The sequence below is a fragment of the Hyla sarda genome, chromosome 2 (assembly GCF_029499605.1).
Source record: "Hyla sarda isolate aHylSar1 chromosome 2, aHylSar1.hap1, whole genome shotgun sequence".
Classification (NCBI taxonomy): domain Eukaryota; kingdom Metazoa; phylum Chordata; class Amphibia; order Anura; family Hylidae; genus Hyla; species Hyla sarda.
The window spans coordinates 244,193,970-244,220,586 of record NC_079190.1 but is presented as its reverse complement, the minus strand read 5'-3'; the positions used below and the strand labels follow the sequence as shown (position 1 = coordinate 244,220,586).

Genomic DNA, 26,617 nt, shown 5'->3' with positions numbered 1-26,617 from the left:
ACAACTGCGTGTAGTTAAGTACCACGAATTACATTGCGCGTCCGCGTGTATATTTCTTCTATAAGCTATAGAGTGATTCCTTTTATTACACAATAGCCATAAAGTCAATTCTAATCGCCTCTGATACTTTTACTTCACAGTCCAGCGCGGAAACACTCTGGGCTTTACTGCTTCACAAAAAAAACTCCAGAACTTCACTCTATGTCCGCCATTTTGGGGGAGTCTTTTCATTGCGTGAGTCAATGAGGGGCTTCATAAAAATGGCCGCTGACGGTGAGCACTGCGGAGACACGGGGGGTAGAGTAGGAAGTGACGCAGCGCAAGCGGTGGATTGCAGTGTGAACTGTGCCGCTACCGAGAAGGCTTAAGAATGAACGCGCCGCCTGCCTTTGAGTCCTTCTTACTGTTTGAGGGCGAAAAAAAGTGAGTCACCGAGGGGCTGTGGTGGGCTCTTACTGGTGATATGGAGGGAGTTGCCATGGTTACATTGTGGGAACGGGAAGAGTTCATTCACTTAGGTTATGCAGTGCTTTCCAAGCAGGGTGCCTCCATCGGTTGCAAAACTAAAACTCCCAGCATGCCCGGACAGCCGAAGGCATGGATACTGGATATCCTTATGGAAAGTTGTGCAGCATCCCAGCATTGTTAGTGTGAGATCTGTTTATTATTAGACTACCTTCCTGACAGACCTCCATTGATTTTATTATAGGGATGTCCCAATACCATTAGATTCTCTTTTAGACTATTTTACTGATACATTTTTTCTCCCCAAGTACTCACCAGCACCTATTACTAATACCATTTGTTAGTAATGCCCGCCCCCAATACTAAATAGGCAATCCCTCCATTAGGTAGAAGCCCCCAATACTAAATAGGCAATCCCTCCATTAGGTAGAAGCCCCCAATACTAAATAGGCAATCCCTCCATTAGGTAGAAGCCCCCAATACTAAATAGGCAATCCCTCCATTAGGTGGAAGCCCCCAATACTAAATAGGCAATCCCTCCAGTAGGTGGAAGCCCCCAATACTAAATAGGCAATCCCTCCAGTAGGTGGAAGCCCCCAATACTAAATAGGCAATCCCTCCAGTAGGTGGAAGCCCCCAATACTAAATAGGCAATCCCTCCAGTAGGTGGAAGCCCCCAATACTAAATAGGCAATCCCTCCAGTAGGTAGAAGCCCCCAATACTAAATAGGCAATCCCTCCAGTAGGTGGAAGCCCCCAATACTAAATAGGCAATCCCTCCAGTGGGTAGAAGCCCCCAATACTAAATAGGCAATCCCTCCAGTGGGTAGAAGCTCCCAATACTAAATAGGCAATCCCTCCATTAGGTAGAAGCCCCCAATACTAAATAGACAATCCCTCCATTAGGTAGAAGCCCCCAATACTAAATAGGCAATCCCTCCATTAGGTAGAAGCCCCCAATACTAAATGGGCAATCCCTCCATTAGGTAGAAGCTCCCAATACTAAATAGGCAATCCCTCCATTAGGTAGAAGCCCCCAATACTAAATAGGCAATCCCTCCATTAGGTAGAAGCTCCCAATACTAAATAGGCAATCCCTCCAGTGGGTAGAAGCCCCCAATACTAAATAGGCAATCCCTCCATTAGGTAGAAGCTCCCAATACTAAATAGGCAATCCCTCCATTAGGTGGAAGCCCCCAATACTAAATAGGCAATCCCTCCAGTGGGTAGAAGCCCCCAATACTAAATAGACAATCCCTCCATTAGGTAGAAGCCCCCAATACTAAATAGACAATCCCTCCATTAGGTAGAAGCCCCCAATACTAAATAGGCAATCCCTCCATTAGGTAGAAGCCCCCAATACTAAATGGGCAATCCCTCCATTAGGTAGAAGCTCCCAATACTAAATAGGCAATCCCTCCATTAGGTAGAAGCCCCCAATACTAAATAGGCAATCCCTCCATTAGGTAGAAGCTCCCAATACTAAATAGGCAATCCCTCCAGTGGGTAGAAGCCCCCAATACTAAATAGGCAATCCCTCCATTAGGTAGAAGCTCCCAATACTAAATAGGCAATCCCTCCAGTGGGTAGGGAATCCCACACACACACGCAAAAAATTAGGCAGAAGTCCCAAGTAATCTCATTATTGCATGAGCTGCAGCTGAAGCCTGCGCCGCTACGTGTACTGATCACGTGACATCCAGCTATTGGGCACATTACTACTTGTGCAGATGTTTGGTATCAGGAAATCCATACTTTATTGGGGATCATAGGGTTTCCAGCATGGCGTCCATCATTTGATCAGGCATTTTTTTTTTATGCTGTGTGCACGGTGCAGCAGAACCCCGTTGAAAAAGTGGATTCTGCTACCACGGAATTTCCGAGCTGCATTTTTCTGCTCTAAAATTCTGCCATTTAAATTGGGCCTTTGCTACTCTTGTTTTAAAGAGCAAATTCTTAGTTGTGAACAGAACTGTTTATTCCCTGCATTTCTGCATATACTTTTTTTTTTTATTTTTATTTATTTATTTTTTTTTTTCTCCCCATTCACTGACGACATGTATTAGGAGGTGCACATCTTCTACTTCTAGCTTCCTATGTGGTGTTGGATGGGGTAATGTGTAATTAACCGTTTCGTGATGCCAGGGCGTGGTTGACCTATACACCACCCTAGGTAGGACAGCTTCACCTGTGCCAGGCATGGGGCAAATAATCACTCAAACGTTAAGGTTACGGTTAACTGACTTGCTTTAATGAGGTTGGAAATATGGTACAATCAGTTACAGCTCAGATTAGTGTGAAGGAGTTGCAGGGTGAACTTAAGGAAGCTTATTGGCTTGCTGGGACTTATAGTTGATTGTGCTGTATATGACTGATTCAGCCCACGCTATACTTTAGAGACTTGGACTTGACTAACTTGCTGGACTTGACTTGTATAATATCCCTTACCGCACGGCTTGGACTTTCACCTGGGTAGTGGGGCTGACTTGTAGTTGATGCGTGGTTGCTGGACTAGGCCTCAGGCCTCCTTTTAGATCCACCTCAGGCCCCTTTCACACTACAAAATGACTCCATTTTAAAGATCCGTACAACGTTAAGTCTGAAAATCAGCTGAAAACAGCAGTTAAAAAATCCTATACGGCCGTTAGAACATCCCATTATAGTCTATGGGATTTTTCTAATAGCCGTTTTAACCCGTTATAGCCCGTTATTAATAACCGCCGTTATTTTGTGATGGAAGATGGTAAAGGGAGAAATAGGTTATATTATAAAATAAGTGATGTCATTGGTGACGCAAAAAAAAAGCCCTTATATGGGTCTGTAGGTGCAAAATTTAAAGCGTTATGCTTTTTAGAAGGGAAGGAGGAAAAAGTGAAAATGCAAAAAGAGTCCTTAAGGTGAAAATAGGCTGAATCCCTAAGGGATTAAGGCAACAGATGAATAGATAATTCAAATGCATTAATTATTATATAATATTAATTAGTGCATTATGGAGAGTTCTAAGGAGTGTGGGCCCAAGACTGACATTGAAGCAGCATCTGCCACACAGGATGGGCAGGAGTACAGAAGAACACGTGACACCTACTTTCAATCACAGATTCCATGTAAAGCCAGATGGGCTTGTAAACAGTATAGATTGGTGTGTGTGTTTTTTTTTTTTTTTTTTTTTTTTCAAATCGTGAAAATGTTCAATTATTGTGCAGAAATTATTAGAGTTTGTGCTAGTAAAGGTTTTGGTCCTCAGAGAAAATATTTGAAATTGTCTAAATGATCCAAAGTTATTTCTATTAAAATTATAATTTGATCAAATTATTGTTAATGATTTGATGTCTCTAGATAAGTTAATTGTTATGCTTTTATTTTTCTTCTTTGTAGAATAACAATTACTAAGGACACAAAGGTGCCAAATGCCTGTCTGTTTACTATTAACAAGGAGGACCATACTATTGGGAATATCATTAAATCGTAAGTTTGAATTTTAAATTAAAACTCATTAAAATCTAATGAAAGTTACTTGTGCATTTAAAGGGTTCTTACTATTTCATACAATAAAGGTGTTAATTGGTGGGGGAAGAAGAACAAAAAAACTATACATACCCTCCCCTGCCTCTGGTAATGGCAGCCTCCGGTGTTCTCCTCTTCCGGGTGCTGAGGCCTAATAATACGTTAATTTCCGCTCTGCCAATCGCTGGCCGTAGTGTTGTCTTCACTCAGCTAGTGATTGGATGACTGTCACTCTGACATATTGAGCTCCAGGAACAGGAGTGTGGCTGACTGAAAACAGTGCGTGAATGTGGCTCAGCCAATCATCCTTGTGGCCAGTGGTTGGCTGAGCAGACATATTGGGCCCTGGAAGAGGAAAGCGCCAGAGTCTTGTGAGTGGCGTGAATGGGAGGCAGTGGGGGAACGCGGAAGGTGTGTACAGTGTGTAATTATTTTTATATATAGATATATAAATAACACACTAGACAGCCTGGGCATATTTTGGGGAAAAATACCCTTCTGCCTGATAACCCCTTTAAGGGCCCATGCACACTGAGGAATTTTCTCTTGGAAATTCTGAGCGGAATTTGCTTGCAGCAGAATTCTATTGATCGTAGCAGAACTTCCTAAACAGATTCCCCTGAAAGAATAAACATTTGGCATAATTCACTTCAAAAAGCTCAAAAGTAAATGGGACTTTTATTTTCACTGCTTTTTTACCCACAAAATTCCTAGCTGAATTTCTTCTTGTGGTGTTATGGCATAATACTCAAAGGATACGCCAAAAGTGTCTCATAGATGCAGGTTGCACATCTGCAGCTTGAACAGTGGCCAGGACTCTGTGATGCAGTTTACATAACTTCCATAGACATATGGTGACACTGTTTGTGAAACTCTAACCTTTATGGAGTTATTGAAGCTGTGTAAAATGGTTATGAATTAAAAGATGAGCAAGGGTCCCAGAGGTGGAACTCGCATCTACCAAACACTTATGGCATATCCTGTGTCAGAGCTAAACATCAGGACGATTCTGACATATGCCACTCTTATAGACATGCAGTGGGTTAAGCTTCCAAAGCTCTATCCACCTGCCCCTCTCGGTAAATGAAGCTTTCCAAGACATATGCCTAACATTCTCACATCTTAAGGACCAAGCCCATTTTGGCCTTTAAATAGGCACTGTCAGATATAAAAACTCTTGATATGTTGTAAAGCATGCAAAACCAATAGGTTTTGCAATTGCTTTCATTAGAAAATTCAGTATTTCATAGTGAAAAAGCCAGTCAAATCACTGCCCCTCTGCCTTCTGGAATGCATTCAGTCCTGTGAAAACTCCTCTTGGAGGGGCTGTACACACTGCAGACTCATGTGAAGAGAAGGGGAGGGGCAGGAAGACTGCTGCCGGGCTCTCACAGATGTCTGCTGTGTGAGAGAGGCAGAAACATTGCATTGCAGACGAAAAAGTAAGTGTCCCTGCATGTATGTGTGTGTGGATATATGTGTATGTGTGTATATCAGGGTCTCTATCTAATGTGTATGTGTAAGAATATATGAACCCAGTGTGTGTGTGTGTGTGTGTGTGAGATAAAGGGGACTACAATCATATGCCTCCAACTGTTGCAAAACTAAAACTCCCAGCATGCCTGCACAGCCAAATGACGTGTGGGCATGCTGGGAGCTGTAGTTTTGCAACAGCTGGAGGCACCCTGGTTGGGAAGCACTGGACTGAGGAGAGGGAGGGGGAGTGGTTATCACAGTGAGGGACCCGCCCCCCTGCTTCTGGTGGACAAAATTAAGGATTTATTTCAGAAATAAAGCTAATTCTGAGAGAAATGTAGGTCATAGACACACAAAAAAGTACATACACATGATCAGGATTAGATACTGAGCAACATATAACAGTTTATTTATTTTTTTTCTTTCTGATCTGGCAGGTACTCTTTAAGGACCAGGCCAATTTTATTTTTGCATTTTTGTTTTTTTCTCCTCGTCTTCTAAAAATCATAACTTTTATATTTTCATCCATAGACTAGTATGAGGGCTTGTTTTTTGCATGACCAGTTGTCCTGCGTAAGGACATCACTAATTTTACCATAAAATGTATGGTGTAACCATAAAAATACTAATTGTTTGAGGAAATTAAAAAGAGAGCCACAATTTTGCAAATTTTGGAAGTTTTTATTTTCACGCCGTACAATTAACGGTAAAAATGACATGTGTTCTTTATTCTTTGGGTCAATCCGATTAAAATGATACCCATGATTACATACTTTTCTATTTTTGCAAAAATAGAAAACTTTTTAACCAAATTAGTATGTTTAAAATCCCTCTATTTTGACGACCTATAACTTTTTTTTTCATTTTTCCGTATAAGCTGCATAACTTTTTTTTTCATTTTTCCGTATAAGCTGCGGTATGAGGGCTCACTTTTTGCGCCATGATCTGTACTTTTTATTGATACTACATTTGTGTATAAAACTTTTTTATAATTTTTTTTTGTGACAAAAAAGCTATTTTGCTATTTATTTTTTATTTTTTTTATGCTCACGTCGTTCACCTTACGGGATCAATAACATTATATTTTAATCCTTTAATTGCTAGTACTGTTCAGTGCTATTCATAGGGCATAACACTGATCAGTGTTATTGGTCATCTTCTGCTCGATCTTAGACCAGAGCAGAAGACCCGTGGAAGGCGGCGGAGGCAGGTGAAGGGACCTCTGATACGCCGTTCTGGATGATCGGATCGCCGCGGCGATAGGGGATAAGATGTCTGATCATGGGGAGGCCCGTCGCTAGGGACCCCTGCAATCTCTCCTGCAGCACCCGCATTCTATGGAGGTTTTCTGAAACTGGAGACGTGACGTCACGCCACAGCCCCTTGTGACTTCACACCACACCCCCTCCAATAGACATGAATGGAGGGGGAGTGACGTGATGTCATGTTTCCAGTCTCTGAAACCCGGAGGTTTCCGAAATGAGACGCAGCCCCACATAGAATGCGGGTGCTGCAGGGAGATTGCTGGGGGGGGTGCTCCAGTGGCGGCCCCATCCTCGCGATCAGGCATCTTATCCCCTAACTTGTTTCTGCCCGGAATACCCTTTTTTAATAAGTTGCTTAAAACAAAGCACAAAAAAATTCTAATACTGAGTACTAACCTACATGCCTCCCCTCTGGCGATCAGAAGCATTGTTTCTTTTGCACGGTCTTCCTTCAGTGCCAGTCATGTGATAAACCTAGCTCTACCACTTTTTTTTTTTTTAAATACGTTTTATTGAAGATTAAACAAACATCAGCCAAATCGCCTCACAGAAACAAAATGGTACAAAGTGGATTATACAGATAAAAAGGCACTGAGAACATGTACAAGTGGGCAGAATGTAAACGACAGAATACCATAGAAAATCTGTCAGTAATCAGTGCAGTGAGGACATAAACTGAAGAAAACTTAGAACAGCCAGTTGGAAAACCCTAACACAAAGAGAGGGTAAACGAGAAGATCGAAAAAGGGGGACGGTATGTAGTAGAAAGTTAGCAAAATAATATTGAAGAAAGGCCGTTGTGTAGAACTCAGCATACACAGCTATAATCAGTCACGAAGACCAAGCATAGTATTCCTACTGTTAGAGCAGACCCATGCGTCCATAGAGAAGAGGGAGCACACACATCCGGCAAAACAGAGCAACATACATAAAACATAAAAAAAAAAACTCCAAATAAGCAAATCAGAGGATCACACCCCGGGGGAGGTTGGACAATTGTGGCAAGAAGTCCAAGGACATCCTGCCAGAAGGATCTTATATCAGGACAAGCCCAAATAAGATGCCAAAAATCAGCTCTAGCCGCACCACATCGATGGCAGGCGTCCGAGTCAGAGCGACCCATTCTAAGTAAACGAACGGGGGTGATGTAACTATAATGTATAACATTTAATTGAATCAGTTTATTATTAACAGAAGGAGATACCACCATGTGTGAGGAAAGCATCTCCTCCCAATCATCTTTGGTCAGGTGGGGAATATGAGATTCCCAGTGTCGGACAGCCGGCAACCGGAAACGGGAGTTCTTGGCCTGAATGAGGTGCGTGTATAGGATGGACACCAGTCCCCTAGGACCCTGCAATTTTAAAATACCAATAAGAGGGAAGGCTGATATGGGCGCACTCCCAGCAGGAAATTGTGTAGACAATGCGTGACGCAGCTGTAGGTATTTAAAGAAACAATGCCGGGGTAAATCATAATCTGATTGCAATTGCTCAAAGGAACACAAAACATTATCCCTATACACATCGCCCAGAGTGAGCACACCAGCATGAATGAGAAAGGGGTTGTGCCATAGAGGGGTGTCAGACGGTATATCAGCGCATCCAGATACTGACTTAGCGGCCCGCCACACCTTTACAGCCAGTTTATGAAGAGGTAAGTAAGCACGGCCCCCTAGGGTAGGACTTTCCAAGAGCATCCGGGGAGACACTGAGGGGACAAACCTATCCAAAGATTGTTCAAAGTCTGGCATGGAGTCTCCCAGAACCCAATGTCTAATATACCTTAACTGCCCCGCCAGGTAGTACAAGTAAAAATCAGGGAGGGACATACCTGCCTCCAGCTTGGGACGCTGGAGAGTGGTGAGGCTAATCTTAGGTCTACTAGGTCCCCAAAAAAGGATTTAGGGACAGGAACAGAAGCATGCTCCAGTGCATACAAGCATTTGGGGAGAATAATAAGTTTGATAAGATTAATACGTCCAGTGACAGACAGTGGCAGCTGGGCCCATATCCTAAATTTAGATTTAATGTAGGGCAGGAGGGGAAGAACATTAACCTCAAGATCCAATAAGGGATCCCTAATGATATACACCCCCAAGTATTTAAACGTAGTGACAACCGGGAGACCACCTAACGTCGGGGGCCATGCTCTAGGCAGCAGTGGCATGACCGCCGACTTGGATCAATTAATGAATAGTCCTGAAAAAAATCCAAAGCGATCCATCAGGTCAATCACATAGGGGAGCATTGTAGTGGGGTCAGACACAGAGGACCATGTCATCGGCATAAAGGCCTATGCGTTCCTCCCTACCCCCCACAGACATACCACGGAAATCAGGATCCTGTCGTATACGCAAAGCAAGGGGCTCCACCGCAAACAGAAGCGGGGACAGGGGGCACCCCTGACGCTCGACCTAGGTGAAATGGGGGAGAGCACACGCCATTCACAAGGACCTGGGCCCGCAGGCATCTGTAAAGGAGGGAGACCCAGGACTTAAAATTGGGACCAAAACCAAACCTATAAAGCACTTCTAAGAGGTAGCCCCACTCCACCGAATCAAAGGCCTTGGCAGCATCCAGTGACGCCAAGGCCCAGTCCCCTCCCATAGCACCACCCACCTGGACGGCAGTTTGGACACGACGGATATTATCCGAAGTGGATTTGCCCGGCATAAAACCGGATTGATCATGATGCACAAGAGATAGAATAACACGATTCAGTCTATTGGCCAGGGCTTTAGTTAGAAGTTTATAATCCAGATTCAATAAAGAGATTGGTCTGTAGGAACTGCACTCCATAGGGTCTTTATCAGGTTTTAGGAGGACAATTGTCGCCTCATATAGGGACTCAGGCAGGACCCCATCAACAAAGGCTCTTTCATACATGGCTAGCAGAGGAGGCAGGAGTACTTCACTGTACCTCAGGTAACTCTAAAGGGAGGCCATCAGGGCCCGGAGACTTACCTTTGGCCATGTCAGCCAAAGCATCCTGCAACTCCAATAAAGTGAGGGGAGCATCTAAAAAATCCCTATCCTCAGCAGACAATTTAGGAAAATCAATGCCGTCCAGGTAGGCAGCCAACTCAGCAGCACTATACTGCACCTGTGAAGTATACAAAGTAGAATAAAACGTAGAGAAACATTGCAACATCTCATCGTTACCCAACAGGACGGACCCATCCGAGGCCTGGAGTTTAAGAATAGGAGCAACAGAGGAGTTTTGTCTGACTATATGAGCCAGTAACTTACTAGATTGGTTCCCTTGCTCAAAGTAAAACTGCTTGGTGAAGAATAATTTCCTATTGGCCCTTTCGTGAAGGTGCAACATATATTGCCGCCCCTCCCGCAGCCATAAAATGTCGTTAGCCTCCGACGGGTCTGCCACATAACGGCCTCCAAGTGCGCACAACTCTGAGCCAGTTCCTTCTCCCTCCTAACTGTGGACCTCTTGATGAATGAAATAGTAGATCGCAAGCACCCCCTCAGATAGGCTTTTCGTTTCCCATACTAGTGCTGGGGACCCCTCGGGGGAATTAGCCTGAAGAAATACCTGAAGTTGATCAGGGATCCTATCATTAGGGCCAATCTGATCTAACCAAAAGGGGTGAATCTTCCATCTACGCGGTGTACCAGAACCGACCATGGAGATATCAAGTAATAGGGGAGAATGGTCAGATATAGCACGCGGCTCATAGGAGATCGCGATGACCTGAGAGAGAAGGAGCGAGTTACCACACGCCAGGTCGATTCTGGACAGCGCATGACGTCCCAAAGTGTGGCATGATTACTGTCTAGTATGTGGGAACCTCTCACGGTATATGTCAACCCACCCCACCTCCCCCAGAAATGAGGAAAGGGAATCCCCACCAGTGGCCAGGGCAGTACCTCTAGCGCTATGATGGTCCAGTGTAGGGTCTAGCACCATATTAAAATCGCCCATACAGAGGACCCGTGCTGAGGGATAGTCAGCAGCAAAAGTGACAGCCTTATGTAAGATATCTATAGAGGCAGAGGAGGGTGTTAGATGAAAAGAAACACATACGGGACATTATTCAAATATGCATGGACAAAGATGTAACGGCCCTGAGGGTCCCTACGGACCGTCACCGGGTCCCACCTTACCAATCTGCTAACCAGAACTGAAACCCCTCTAGAATAGGACGAATGGAAGGAATGATGAGACCATTGGACCCAAGGCCTAGATATAAGATGGGCTCTATCAGGAGTTAAGTGGGTCTCTTGAAGAGTCACTATATGAGGGCGATGTCTCCTAATATGTGCAAATATCAGGGCGCGTTTGTGTGCGCTAGCTCTACCACTTTGTTGGTAGTCAGTGGGAAAACGGTCAGTGGATCATTTTAAAATGATGGGCATATTACCATATTATAGGACTGTAACCTAATCTCTGTCCAGCATATCCACTCTGGATTGTCTTCTGTACATTCTCGACTGGAGTCTCTACTTCTGTACACTAACATGCACTAGGCCAAGTGCAGAGCGACTGGCTCAACAAATGTTATGAATGAGTGGTGTACAGCACTATTCATCTCTGGGCCCCAGCATTCATTTGCTTTCTGGACCTGTTCATCTCCTTGGCATTACAGTATCAAATGGAGGCGTAGTACATCACCAGTAAGAGTGGCAGAACAGAGCTTTAATTACTTGAGGGTAGGTTAATACTTCTCATAGTATGTATGTGTATTAGGCATAAGAATTTGTAGCTGGCACCACACACTTCAACCAGAAAATGGATCTATCATCCATCCACTAAAGCAGTTACAGAGCCATGAACCCCCACAGTCTTCAGGTGGTGCTCAGTCACAGAAGCAATACGGCAATGTTCACATGTAGAGTAATGGAGTGGACGGCACTTGCCATATGTGCAGACTCTTTTATTTATTCAGAACATAATAGGGACATACAGCAGGTGCATTCCACTAAAACAGAGAGAAAGGGAGCAAAGACTTTTTTTGCTGACCGCTTATTTCAGCTCACTCAAAGAGCCAGAAGAAGCGGTCAGCGCGAAACGCTGTTGCTCCCTTTATCTCTGTTTTAATGGAACGCACCTTCTGTATGTCTCTATTATTATGTCCTGAATAAGAGACTGCACATTTGTCAAGTGCCGTCTTTTCCTTTATTCTATAGGTTTAAGTTCTGTATCATAGCTGAGGTCACCTGAGATTGTAGGTCCAAAAACCACTGACAGATTTTGATGACATTTCCATTTTTACAGAACTTTTGCATATTTTCACCAACATTTTTGGCTGCTTGTGAATTATGTAATACTAAAGAATGTATGCAATAATGTTTTTGATTTATTTTTTATTTTTTTCTCTGTAGACAGTTGTTGAAAGATCCTCAGGTGCTTTTTGCTGGATACAAAGTACCACATCCCCTGGAACATAAGATCATTATAAGAGTCCAGACAACACCTGAATACAGTCCTCAGGAGGCATTCACCAATGCAATTACAGACTTGATCAGTGAGCTCTCCCTATTGGAAGAAAGATTTAGGGTATGTACCAAACTGATTTACATATTGAAGGCGTTTTCTCCATTATCCCATACTGTATTTGACGCGTTTCACAGGCAGCGGATAGGGGCGCGATCCACTGCAGAAGTTGCCAGAGGGCTTACCTCTTTTTTTTTTTTTTTTTCATGGCTGCCTGAATCTGCATTTGATTGAGCCTGCCTTAAGCAGGCTCTTCCAAATGGGCACATATCAATGTAGTTCAATAGAACTGCATTAATCTGTATGAGGAATCTAATGATTCTAATAAATGTTTAGAAAAACACGCATTAACCCCTTCCATATTAAAAGTTTAAATCTCCCCCCCCCTTTTCTTCTTTTCCATATAAAAACATGTAACCATAATAAAAATAAATGGATTTGGTATCATTGCTTGCATAATTGTCCAAACTATTAAAATATAACTTATAAATATAAATATAAATATCCCATATGATGAATGGCGTAAACCGGAGAATTGCATTTTTATAATAACATCATACCCCATAAAATATATGGAGTAAAAAGCAAACAAAATGTTTACTCCATACGAAAATGGCTACCACTGCAAACAGATTATGGCGCAAAAAATGAGCCCTCGTACAGCCTGGTATACAAGAAAATAAAAACGTTATAGGGGTCAGAAAATGGAAATTTAAAAAATTATTCAAACATTATTAGTCTAAGATGCAGATGGCCAACCAGCTGTTCTACAACGGACAGGGTGCTTACTCATGACCTCTCAGGTCACAAGTAAGCACCCTGTGCGGTGTGAAACAGCCCAACGGCCATCTGCATCTTGGACTTGTGCTGTTATAATATTTAAATTCAGGTTGCTATGTGGTGAGTGCCATCTTCATTCTTCTAAGGCTGGAATTCCACTTTATTTGGGGGGAAAACACCAAGAAAAAACGCCAATTCTTCCGCATGGCGTTTTTTTGGGCCAAAAAGGCTGCGGCCAGATGTTGGCTGTAAATCAATGAGAAGTCGCAAAATAATTTTTTCCACTTGGTGTTTTTCAGTTTTTTTTTTTTTTTTGGTGTATCGCCCGTCATTACACACAGAGCGAACTCGAAGTCTATGGAAGTAAAAACGCCATGTGGGTTTTAACTTTGGCGGTTTGTTCAGGCGATTTTTATTCTCTTTTGGACTTGAGCGATCCAAAGAAAAAGTGATGGAGATATCTTTTTTTATTTTGTAGGGTACCTATAAAAAAAAATGATAAAAAAAAGATACAGTAGTGATGGAAAATTTGTATTTAACGAAATGTTTTTTTTTTTTTTTTTAGAACAAAATTTTTATTTTTAAATGGATCAATTTATGTGGGCGGGCAGGGCACTAAAAATATATCCGACAATAATAAAAATGTAGTGTTTGTGTTTTTCAAATTATTATAATTTTTTTCATCTGTACTAATTGACAGATTGCCCCAGGTTCCGTTGCGATCCTTCTGTATAATGTATAGATGCGGCCGCTTCTCTGTGTTGTCCCCTCCACTGCCGCATATGTACACCTATTCATATTTCCCGCAGAGAGCTGTCATTGGCCAGATGGTTCCAGACAATCACAACTCCCTGCGGGAAATATGAATAGGTGGATATATACGTCAGTGCAGGGGACCATAGAAGAACGGCCAGCGGCATCTATACATTATACAGGAAGATCACAGCGGGTGTCAGGACTGACATTCGCTGTGATCTTTCCTTAACTGCATGTACTACAGCTCCCAACATGGAGCAGAGCGTGCTCCATGATGGGAGTAGTAGTACCTGCAGTTAAGGACAGATCACAGCAGGTATCACTCCTGACATCCGCTGTGATCGTCCTATCTATTGCAGAGATGTGGAGCAGCTCTATACAGCGCTCGCATCTCTGCACTATACTCCAGCCAGTGATATGAATAGAACATCACTCATTCATATTTCCCTCAGAGAGCTGTGATTGGCTGCCACCATCCGGCCAATCACCACTGCTCCACATCTCTGCTATATTATGGACTATCGCATCGGGCGATATGTCTATTAGTACAGGTACTACTACTTCCATCATGGAACAGTCTGTTCCATGCTGGGAGTAGTAGTACTACCTAAAAAATGTAAAATAAAAAAAAAAATTCCTTAATTTTCCCCATCCCTACTGCAACCCTTTTCAGTTAAAAAAAAAAAAAAAAAACGACAAAAAAAAATGCTGGGGAAAAAACAAAGTAGAATCCTAGCCTAACAAGTATAAAACAAACATGTGAACATAGCCTCACACATTATAGCAGTATTTGAAGGTAATTTGTTTTGCATTTACTACGGTAAGAACAGAAACAGCAAGTGTAAAGTGGTCATTTTGATCTTAATATATTATACATATTATATATATAATATATTATACATATGCAAGTATTTTACTTTTGTTTATAGTGTTTATAGTTATGACAAACAAACATAATTTTGTAACTTACAAACTGTTAAGATTCACTAATCTATTAATATGAGGTTTACACATACAGGGTTATATTTAAGTGTCATACGATAAAAGGATTGTCCAATGGAAACAGTTAATTAACTATTGTCCCCAGGTTACTTAAAAAATAACAAACACTTTAACCCCTTAATGACCAAGGACGTAAATTTACGTCCTGGTGCTGCGCTACTTGGCACACCAGGACGTACATTTACATCCTTTACGTGACCGTGAGCATTGGATCATGTGCGGCTGGTCCCAGCTGCTGATTACAGCCAGGGACCCGCCGGTATTGCCCAACATCCTCGATCGTGCCGATGTGTGCCATTAACCCCTCAGATGCTGTGATCAACACAGATTACGGCATCTGCAGAAGTGCGGTCAGAAATATGGATGATCGGATTGACCGCAGCGCTGCCGTGGCGATCCGATTATCCATAATGGCGGCCGGAGGTCCCCTCACCTGCCTCCGCCGCCTTCCACTGGTCTTCTGCTCTGGTCTGAGATTGAGCAGAAGATGACTGATAACACTGATCAGTGCTATGCCCTATGCCGACATATTTGGTATTGCCGCCGAACTATTAAAATGTTATTGATCCTGTATGGTGAACATTAAAAAAAAAGTGCAAAATTGCTTTTTAAAAAAAAAATAATAATAATTTTTCACATATTTTATAAAAAAAAAAATATATATATATTTTTATATAAACAAATGTGGTGTCAAAGTACAGATCATGGCGCAAAAATTAGCCCTCGTAACGCCACTTATAAGGAAAAATTTAAAGGTTATAGGTCATGAAAATAGGATTTTAAACATTTAAAAATTTGGTTAAAAAGTTTGCTTTATTTATTTCTTTTGTAATCATGGGTATCATTTTAATCATATTGACCCACAAAATAAAGAACACGTCATTTTTACCGTAAAAAGCCTTCCAAAATTAGCAAAATTGCGGTTTTCTTTTTAATTTCCCCACACATAGTATTTTATATGGTTGCACCATACATATTATGGTAAAATGAGTGATGTCATTACGCAGGACAACTGGTCACGCAAAAAAACAAGCCCTCATACTAGTCTGTGGATGAAAATATAAAAGAGTTACGATTTTTAGAAGACAAGGAGGAAAAAAGAAAATGCAAAAATAAAATTGGCCTGGTCCTTAAAGTCAAAATGGGCTTGGTCCTCAAGGGGTTAACTCCCCTTACACCAGTCCCTCATAGCCGCGTTATTGGGGTGCCCTGTACACGACGTCTAGTTGGGGTAACTGACTGAGGTGGGACACTGCTGTGGCAAGTGAGTGGCGCTGTGACGTCACATCTGCAGGTCCGGCTTGCTCTGCTAAAGCAGACTTTTGGCGGAGACCAGCCGTAGATGGGGATGCCCTGATCTCTGAGTGACGAAAGGTGAACTAAAGTGTTTGTTTTGTAGGTAGCCTGGAACAATAGTAAACAAACCGTTTTTCACTGGACAACCTCTTTAAATTCTTTTGTACCATTACTTATATTTGCCTTCTTTTCTTTAGGTCGCCATTAAGGATAAACAAGAAGGAATTGAATAAATCTGTTTTGAGAACATGTCCCCTGCTATAACTTTGTTGCAGCTTCAACATTTCCCTTTTTTGTGGGGAAGTATATGAATAGTAAAGAATAGCATGTGTTTGTTTTTGTTTACTTTTTGTTAATAAAGTAATTTAATGGTTTTTAGTTTTGTATTTTCATTCTAAGTGAATGGACCTGATCTCAGAGAACTTTTTAAATGGAGATTATCATAGCCAGTTATGACTGCAGAAAGCTCTGTCTGGTTGTTCTTTTACCCTGCAAAATTTAAATGTCAAGACCTACTAAAAACTTTCTATTTGCATGTGGAAGGAAAAACCCTGTATTCCCAAGAAAAGTTAGAAGCATTAGTAATAACTTTCCTAGCAGATACCAGGCATGCAGGTGTAAGACAAGTTTTGGAGCATCTTTCAGATGGTTTTGTAGTGTATGGGAGGAGGAAAGGTGGTTGTTTTGACAAATTGCAGGTCATTCTGACCAAGCTATCAGGAGGCATTGGGAGTAGTGGTTAAGGGCACACACGGTGAACAAGACAGACCACCAGTATAGAGGATCATTCGGTCCACAGACAAGCATGAGCAGCTCCCACTGTTTTCTTATCATCCGGACACAGATGGCACCTTTTTATTACATAGCTGTGTAGCTGCCTGGACCATTTCCAGGAGCTTGTCAGAAGAAAATTTGGTGTCTCAGAACCCATTATATGACTGGCCATTGACAGACAGCCATTGTTGCCTTCATTTGCAGTGGTGCTGTGCATAACATAAAAAAAAATGGGCTGTTACCACAATGCTTTTGTAATGTTTTTACGACCTTTCTCTCTTTTTTTTACATTTTATGTTGTGGCATTGTGCTAAAATGTAATACATTTAAGTTTTCTCCCCTCCTTCATTCAGCCTCAGTACTCCACAATGACAAAGTGAAAACAGAATGTTAGAAATATTTCATAATTTACTGAAAAGGAGAAACTAAAATTTCACTTTTCGCCAGCGATTACAGCCTCCTGTCTTCTTGGAAATGATGCCACAAGGTTTACCTTTTTAAAAGTAGAGACCATCTGTATTTGAAATTCTTGTACTTGAACAACATGGGTAGAGGGTTCAAGGACTGATTTGTTCCAATGAATAAGTAAGCCAGAGTATGAACCCAAGTCAGTAATAAACAACATCCATCAAGAAACAGCTACCTGGCACTGGTAGTTTAGCAGGCTATCAATCAATTGCAGGTGGATAACCAAGCAAAGCCGTATGTGAGAATGTGTGGTGCTTCACAGATAGAAAATATAACTTCTGGCACAAAAAGTGAATACAGGAGGAAAAGGAATCTGGAGCACTCACCCAATTCTAGATGATCGGTACTTTGAAAATCCACAGAGGTAAAATCTGTTAAAAGTACATGCTGGGGAGCGGAGACAGTAGCGTGCACAGCATTTTGTTAGCATAAAGTGATACCCTCTCCCCCCAACCCGCAAAACTTGGACCCCACTTTGGAAGTAGGAGACCGAATCGACATGGCCATTGGTTCTATGGCCTGGGTGAAGAGCAACTGGGATAGAGAACACCACTTGATTAGTACCAGGATGGAGTGAAAATACAGTTGCCTTAACTCTCACCTTACCCACCAAATCCCTATAAAAAAGACGGACAAACATGAAGTAAGGGCTGAAATCCTTAGGCTCCATGACCTTCCATACATGGTTCCACTCAATGCTGTCAAAAGCTTTGGCAGTGTAGAGTAAAAATATGCATCGCATGCAGATATTGCCACCCATAAATTTTCCCAGCATGAATCAGATTTGGTCCCCATGGACCAAAAAGAGGATCACTTTCCCCAACCTATTAAGAGGGAACAATGCCAATAACTTGACATTGGAACAAAGTAGAGAAATGAGATGATCGGAACCAAGAGGGTCCTACCGAGGTTTTGGAAAAACAGCTTCCAGCAAAGATCAGGGAAGGCAAACCTCACCTGCCACAAGAAAAACCTGTCATTGTGGTACTGCCCGCAAGGCGACTCCTACATGAGAGAGGTGGATCCAGCGTCTGCAGTCAAGGAGGGACACCACTTAAATAAACATCAAGCTTTGAATAGGAGCGTATGTATCTCTAAAAAGAGACAATTAGGGACATTTATCAATGTTTGCTTATGTATTCCTTTTTTTTTAGTACTTTTTTCTTTACTTTTTTTTTGCTTATGTGACTTATTTATCAACTGGTTTCAGCCTGTTGATAATTTTCTTTCACGTAAGCAATTTCTTCTTTTTTACTTTGGTAGTAGCTTTTTCTGCTCCATGTTTGAGCTGGAGTAAATTGAGTCAATTTTTAACCTTGTTGCGACTTTTTTTTGCGCAGTTGCGACTGTCGCAGTTAATAAATACCTGACTATCCGTAGTCCATTTTAAAATTATTACTTCGTAGTTAAGTTTTTGAAAACTTGCTTTTCTCTCTTTCCAGTCAAAATGTCGCACGAAAAATCGCGAAGTCGCAGGTGTGACATTTCTTGCAACATTTTTAGTAAAGAAAAATTAACTAAATCGCTTGATAAATGCCTGTCAATATTCTTGCACCACTTCTGTGATTTATCTTCATTGATGAGTAGGAACCTGTATCTGGTTGGTTTCAATTGAGTCTGATAAGTTTATTCATGCACATGTGATGTTTTAATCATTTATTACATGTTTAACAGCGCCTAGTTGTACAACACTGGGCGTATCCATGTATTAGTAAAAGGAACAATGCTTGCAGCGGTGATTTCCTTTAGGTAGATCCTGCTGCAACCAGTTCACATTGGGTACTGCTGTGCGACTCGTTACTACTTCGTCCAGGAGGTTTCGAGTCCTTCGGAACGAAATCAACGGACGCTGTTCCGTAAGGTCCTTTAAATCACCATCAGCCTGTAATAGATGCCAATTCTTTTTTATGGCCCATTTTACCAGGTCTGCAGCTGGACTGAATTCAAAGGAGAAAATTGTACATTTGAGTTTTTCTTTTCCCCTACGCTTTCTATTAGAAATTACTAAATCCCTACGGTCCTGCTTTTTTGCCCTATCAAATGCTTGTTGGATCGATGATCTCTCAATATATTCGTAAGGGTACATGACTGTTCTACATATGCAGCATAGTCTGAATTATTTCTCCTTAGCCGAAGGAATTGTCCATATGGTAAGGCTCTTGTTACATGTGTGGGATAACTAGAAAATGTAAGTAACGCCTTAGGAGCTGTGGGTTTTTGATATCCTTTAATCGTTAGATTTTACCCTTCCAGGATCAATTCTACATCCAAAAATGTAACTCTTCCCTCCAAAATTTGCAGTAAATTGTATATTGATATCATTACTATTGATGTACTCAACAAAGGCAGAGAACTGTGTTTCATTCCCTGTCCACACTATGAGGACATCCTCTATGAAGCGGGTCCAGTGCCGGATGTATTTGGCAAACTGGTTACCCGGTCCATAGATGAATTGTTCCTCCTACGTTGCTAGGAAGATGATAGAGGGTAGGTGCCATGGATGTACCCATCGCCGTTCCGGTCCCCTGGGCATACCATTGGTTGCTGAACCGGAACGCATGTTGCCTCTTTTCCTGCTCGTTCCAATAGCTTCTGCACTGCCGCAATAGCGTCCCTATGGCATATACAGATATAGAGCCCCACAACATCAATTGTAGCTACACTACACTCCCCCTGCCAGTCTACGCTTTCAACACTTTGGAGTAGGGCCTTTGTGTCATCTAAATGGGATGGGACTCAATCCAACAAGGGTCTCCTGAACCAATCCACAAATCGAGACAAAGGTTCAGTGACCGACACCCGGCCAGACACAATAGGTCAGCCCGGTGGGTCCCTGAGACCCTTGCGGATTTTTGGGATTTTGATACCAGTTCGGCCTAAAATGTCATTTGGGAAATAATTTTTCAGCCAGTTGTTCAGAAATTACTCCTTGCTCTACCCCTTTACGTAGTAGGGATTGAAACCAACTCTGGTAATATAGCGTGGGGTCCTTACTGAGTTTTTCATAAGTAGTTGAGTCAGAGTTGGCGTAATGCCTCCCGGGTATACATGGAGGTATCAATGACTACTATATTTCCCCCCCCCCCCCCCCCTTTGTCAGCGGGCTTCACTGTTATCTGATTATTATCTTTTATCCACTTAAGTGCTGATTTTTCTTGAATGGTCAAGTTATCATCTACAGTTGGTTAAATAAGACTTTTAATGTCCAAGATGACACTATTGTAAAAGTGGTCCAGACTTGATCCCGGTGACAAAGGAGGAAAATAGCTTGATTTTACCCAACCTGTAAACATGGAACTTTCTTTTTCTTTAACCCCGTGTTCAGTCGTCCTCTGTCAATAGTGAAAATAAATCACAGACAATACTGCGGTCCTGATCAGAGTATAAGGGGTTAGCAGAAAAACCCAAGGGGCCAATAGAGGCCGGTGTTTCACCTGAAAGTCATAACTCTTCCCCTAAAGTTTTTGTTTTTAAAGATTTTGTGTAAATTCAGTTTTCTTATTGATTTGGCCAGGTCAATTTCAAAATTGACCTCATCAAATCTATTTGTGATGCAATAATTTAGGCCCTTACCAAGCAAGGACAGACATGGATCTGACAAAAGCACACCAGACAAATTCAATACATTTTCCCCAATATGTGGACTGACCTTTCCCAATGTTCCGGAGCTGTGCGGTACAGGAACTCCTATTGTCTCCAGGAGACCTGTTTCTTCTTTGCCCTGCTCCCATGCGTTCCGGTTCGGCAACCAATGTAATGCCCAGAGGACTGGAACGGCGATGGGTATGCCCATGGCACCTACCCTCTCTATCATCTTCCTAGCAATGTAGGAGGAACAATTCATCTATGGACCGGGTAACCAGTTTGCCAAATACATCCGGCACTGGACCCGCTTCATAGATGATGTCCTCATAGTGTGGACAGGGACTGTAAAACTGTTTTCTGCCTTTGTTGAGTACATCAATAGTAATGATATCAATATACAATTTACTGCAAATTTTGGAGGAAAGAGTTACATTTTTGGATGTAGAATTGATCCTGGAAGGGGAAAATCTAACGGTTAAAGGATATCAAAAACCCACAGCTACTCAGGCATTACTTAGCTAGAAAATGTATCATCCCACACATGTAACAAGAGCCTTACCGTATGGACAATTCCTTCGGCTAAGGAAAAATAATTCAGACTGTGGCATTTGTAGAACAGTCATGTACCCTTATGAATAAATTGAGAGATCAGAGTTACCCGGAGACATGGATCCAACAAGCATTTGATTGGGCAAGAAAGCAGGACTGTAGGGATTTAGTCTTTTCTAATACAGATGCAAATCAAAAAATGTTGCAGTATCTTGAAATACCTTTTTTATTGGACTAACAGAATTTTGTAGAGACAAGCTTTCGGGATTCCTCCCTTTATCAAGTCCAAAGCTAATCTAAGCTCGCAAGCAGAAGACACAGGTTACATCTCACAAATATGCAGGGGTTAAGACAATAGATGTGGAGAATTCACCCTAAGATGGGCCATAAATTGTCCTGCTATAGGAACATAGACTAAATAGATAAGGATGAGAAAAAGGGGGAGGGAGGAAGAGCAAAAAGCTCTGGAGATCCTAAAGAAAAATGATTCCATTACGATAACGTCGTCAGATAAAGGCGGAAATATCGTAATCCTTGATACTGAAAAATACTGTGAGATGGTATATACCATCATTAATGACAAAGAAACATGCACATTACTGTCCAGTGATCCCACTAGTATTTACTTACAAGAACTGAAGAGGCTGTTGGTTTCGGCACAATCTGAAGGCTTGTTATCTGAAGAAGTAGTAAAATATATCTTTAATCCAAAACCTACCATATCTACTCTGTATGCATTACCAAAAATGCACAAGGGGGCAAACCCTTTAAAAGGGCATCCCATTGTCTCAGGAAACAATATCCTCACACAAGGGGCAAGTTGTTATGTTGATAAAATTTTGGCACCGTTTTTACCTACCCTTTCATCTTATTTAAAAGACAAGAAGGACACAGTTTCTAAAATCACAGTTACAAGTCACGGATACCACATCATTAATGAGTCTGGATGTTGAAAATTTGTACAGCAATATCCAGCACCATTTAGGCACTACGGCAGTGAGCACTTTTTTTAGACACCAAGAGACACTTCACTAGGCACAATTGCTTTGTCACTCAATTATTATTATTTGTACACAATAATTTCTTATTTAACGGTTCCTTTTACAATCAGATAAAAGGAACCGCCATGGGCACAATTTGTGCACCCACGTATGCAAATCTTTTTTTAGGGTGGTGGGAGAGCACTATTGTTTTTGGTGAGGAATTGGTTTTGTACACTAAGCACATTTTATTTTGGGGTAGGTATATCGATGTTTAGATTTTTTGGGACGGGCCACTTTCTTTGTTTTCTGAATTTGTCACCACACTCAATCAAGTAGGTATGAAATTTACATCTGAGGTTGGGGGTAGAAGTCTTCATTTTTTAGACATCACCATATACATTGACAAAGATAACAAGATCCAGACCGACATCTACCGAAAGCCAATAGTAACATATAACTTTTTACCTTGGAAGAGCTGGCATCCTGCATCCCTCAGAAGAAACATCCCTGTTGGGCAATACCTCAGAGCACGAAGGAATTACTCTGAGGAGTCAACCTTCATAAATGAGAGTAACAACCTCATGAGGAAATTTAAGCAGAGGCTATCCAGCTAAATAAATGCGGAAGGCATTTAAAGGGGTTGTGCGCTGCCCTGCAGTTCGGAGCTCCGCTCACAGCGTCCGGAAGGTCATTACTCCGAACGCTGTGTGCGGGCTTCCGTGTTCGCGGCCGCTGGGCGTGACGTCACGCCCGGCCCCTTCGTGACGTCTTGTCCGCTCCCTCAACGAAAGTCTATGGGAAGGGGGCGCGACCGCTGTCACGCCCCCTTCCCATAGACTTTGGTAGAGGGGGCGGACGTGACGTCACGAGGGGGCGGGTGAGACGTCACAAAGGGGCCGGGCGTGACGTCGCGGCCGCGAACACGGAAGCCCGCACACAGCGTTCGGAGTAATGAACTTCCGGACGCTGTGAGCGGAGCTCCGAACTGCAGGGCAGCGCACAACTCCTTTAATAGGGCAAAAGGAACAAATCTAGTGGCCTTATTGGACAGTAAACAGAACAATGAGGAGAATAATGATGGAAATGTAATTAGGTGTATAGGAACATATGATGCCTATTCTGAAGAAGTGTATGAGATCTTAAAAGTGCAAGTAGCCAGAAGAGGTGCCAGGTCAGCACGAAACTGCAGTCCTACCCGCACTCCCTGCCTCCTTCCCAGCCTTCCTGTCCCTTGATGTGTACTATGCTCTTCTTGGAATAAAGAAGTTTAACTGCAGGAATGGTGAGTTGCTGAGCTTCTTTTCTTATTGATTGCCTTGTTGGATTCACCACTACTCGGAGCACCACCTACCTGCTTGCATGGACTCCGGACTAGATACTCGTCTACACGCATAGGGCTCATTTACACTGGTGGTGCCTGACGCTCTGCTTCTTTGCTGCTTATCTTAAAAACACACTGGCACATTTCCCCTGTGGACATTGTACAAATTGTAGGTATCTACAAAAGATTTCATTAATCCGACAGACGGTAAAAAATATGAAATTTGGGATTTCATTTACTGCGGTACGCAGAATGTAATCTATGTGGCTCAATGTCCATGCCCAAAACTGTATGTTGGAAAAACTATTCAGGAACTCAGAAAGAGAATGAGCAAACATATCAGTACCATCCGGACAGGAGCTGATACACCTCTAGCCAACCATATGAATAAGAAACATACCAAATTAAAATACTCTATCAAATTCTGGGGGGGTATAAGAAGGATGAAGATTGGTGAAAGGAAAGGAGACATAGACAAAATACTACTGAAAGAAGAGACTTGATGGATTTACCGATTAAAAAGTAAAAGGCCTAAGGGATTAAATGAAGACTTTTTGTATTCAGCATTTTTGGAATAATAAATTAAATTCAAATAATTATAGATAATTTCAAAAGATAGGCAGTGGCAAATTACTGTCAGAGGAATATTTGGCTTAAAAGTATACCAATTCAACTAGAAAATAAGTCTAGAAAATAATTTAAAAAAAACTATAGCATCAATTGACAAGAGCTTTTTATATTATTAAAAAAAACATACAAAAGTAGTACTTACCTCTAAATAGGGATAGATGTGGAGACACACAGATCAAAATTACCTATTAGCATACAAGGAACAGAAAATATACAACAATAGTACTTACCTTAAAATAGAGATGGAAGTGTCGAATGGAGACACACAGGTTAAAAGTACCTAGTAACACAAGAATTAATGAGAATGAACTATAATGTAATACGGTAAAAGAACGATTTAATACATGTTAAGATTATGATAATTCATATAAGAACAATTCGACATTGAGATTCCTGGGTAGGAATCATGAGATATAAGGTACATGCAAGAAATTTGCATGTATAGATTCATGTGAGATACATTGATTATAGAAGAAGAACAATACATAAAATGGATACATAGGTTAACACCTTATATACAATCTTAAGGATGAAATACCTATAGTTCGGGATCCATATAAATCCAAAATCTACATTTGTAACCTTGGTCTGATAGCAGGCAAGTCCTGACATAAGGAATATTTGCTTCTTTAAGTAACTAAATAGGAAGTATCAAGTTTTATACAAACCTGAAGATCTGAAATGCTCGAATTCCCATATCCAATAGATGCTGTGGGGATATTATGGTCACTGAGACGTCATAAAAACTGGGAAAGTTCAAAAACATGTGCAGATAATGTGGCAGTATTGAGTTGGAATCTAAGTCCAAAGACATGCGCAAACAGTTTGTAATCATGCGCAGTGCAAACTAATAGTCACCCGATAAGTTACATACATAGTACACAGCGCACGCACAAATGCGCAATCATAAATACACATAACGCATGCGCGAAATAACACGCATGCGCATATATGTCAATACACCTATTCTGATTCCAAGTCCAATATGCAGAATAATGCGCATGCGCAGACACAACAACAAACACGCATAGCGCGTGCGCAGAATAAGAGGCACGCGCATACATGCAAACATACCTATTCTGACTTCTAAGTCCAACGACATGCGCCAAGGAAGCGCTCCCATTGGTGCATAATAGATGTCAGATGCACCAATGGACACACAGTAGATGACATCACTCGAGTTGCTCGAACGCCGGTTGGATGCGAAAGACGCTGAGCAATTAAGCAATCAGCCACGTATCTATAAATAAGCACCATGTCCGCATCCCAGCCTCGCGCTTTGAAAAAGCCAGTCAATGGCGAAACGTCAGAAAGGAGGGATATAATTTTAGCTCAGCACTGTGGGATATGTGTCAGAAATAACATAGTATATGCTGTTTAGTTAGCTGGCTGAATAGAACTGAAGACAGCCAGTTAGATGCACAAATGCTGAATGCATAGTCACAAAAAAAGTGAATACACTGGCTTTCTTAAGCCAGCTAGCTATATTAAATATAATCAGCTACTGAATCTATGCACACTACATAGAGTTATTCACAAATATCAGAAGACATATACACAGTGCTGTCATTTTAAAATGTCACTGCCACCTTGTGGCCACAGAGCACCAATTCATTATTATTTGGCAAAAATAAAAGTTAAGTTTTAAACATTATTTTGGGTGCCTCTAGTCAGGGTTATCCCTGAGGGGATTTGTTTCCCCAAGGAATTTAGTTGTAATTTGCCCGGCTAGAGGCCAATAAAGCAGAAAAAGAAAAGCAACGTCTTGAGTGGCGCGTCTTCTATTCTTCTGCTAATGGTATTGCATATACTGAACTTTGGACGCGAGCACCAATGAAGCTATAAAACGCAAGTATACCTCAGCTGTTGAGCAGTAACCACATAAATCTCTGTACGCACGTGGTGTGGGGCCGACACTTTCTTTGGGACTGTCTAATCTTCTCGGTATCGTTCCAAATTAGTATATGTGCTGCCGAAGCGAGCACTCCTCTGTGCAAGTTTTGATACATTTCCTCAATTCTGTTAGCTTGAGTTTGTATAAAGTCTTAAAGGCTCCTTTCACACTATATGTTGCTCTGTTTTAAAGACCCATTATAATGTCCTGTTAAGAAAACCCTTAAAAATGGCTGTTAAACCGCCGTTACAAAATCCCAATTAAGTCTATGGGATTTTTTGATTATCCGTTATCACCCGTTATAGAACGTTATGAATAACGGACATCATTTGTAAGCGGAGAAAAAACGTTACATGCACTAATTTTCTCCCGTCACAAATAACGTCCATTTGGGTGATAACGGATAATCAGAAAA

At 41.7% G+C, this 26,617-nt stretch overlaps 2 protein-coding genes across 10 annotated transcripts in view; one reads left to right on the top strand and one right to left on the bottom strand.

Moving 5' to 3' along the window:
* Nucleotides 1-26,617, bottom strand: part of TXLNG (taxilin gamma) — a 105,008-nt gene that overhangs the window by 74,880 nt on the left and 3,511 nt on the right. For 3 of the 7 annotated variants that reach the window (XM_056556800.1, XM_056556801.1, XM_056556799.1), the window contains exons 2-4: nt 24,539-24,588; nt 22,823-22,913; nt 22,005-22,052 (exon numbers count right to left, since the gene is read on the bottom strand). In XM_056556800.1, coding sequence (XP_056412775.1) covers nt 22,005-22,052; nt 22,823-22,846 — 72 coding nt within the window. In that variant the 5' untranslated portion in view covers nt 22,847-22,913; nt 24,539-24,588. Of the gene's footprint in view, nt 1-22,004; nt 22,053-22,822; nt 22,914-23,708; nt 23,828-24,538; nt 24,589-26,617 lie in introns of those variants that run through there. The other 4 variants (XM_056556802.1, XM_056556797.1, XM_056556796.1 and 1 more) reach the window with 4 other exon arrangements.
* Nucleotides 69-16,372, top strand: POLR2J (RNA polymerase II subunit J). Of its 3 annotated transcripts, none has more exons than XM_056556808.1 (4): nt 69-423; nt 3,841-3,930; nt 12,053-12,227; nt 16,196-16,372. In XM_056556808.1, exons 1-4 carry the CDS (start codon nt 371-373, stop codon nt 16,229-16,231), a joined length of 354 nt encoding a protein of 117 aa, XP_056412783.1. In that variant the 5' UTR covers nt 69-370; the 3' UTR covers nt 16,232-16,372. The 3 variants fall into 3 exon arrangements, with proteins under 3 accessions (XP_056412783.1, XP_056412785.1, XP_056412784.1); XM_056556810.1 differs by lacking the exon at nt 69-423 and adding an exon at nt 513-644; XM_056556809.1 differs by lacking the exon at nt 69-423 and adding an exon at nt 583-650.

Coding starts and splice junctions, on each gene's coding strand:
- POLR2J (XM_056556808.1), top strand. CDS start 371: ATGAACGCGCCGCCTGCCTTTGAGTCCTTCTTACTGTTTGAGGGCGAA. Junction 3,931..12,052: donor ATTGGGAATATCATTAAATC/GTAAGTTTGAAT, acceptor TTTTCTCTGTAG/ACAGTTGTTGAAAGATCCTC. Junction 12,228..16,195: donor TATTGGAAGAAAGATTTAGG/GTATGTACCAAA, acceptor TCTTTTCTTTAG/GTCGCCATTAAGGATAAACA.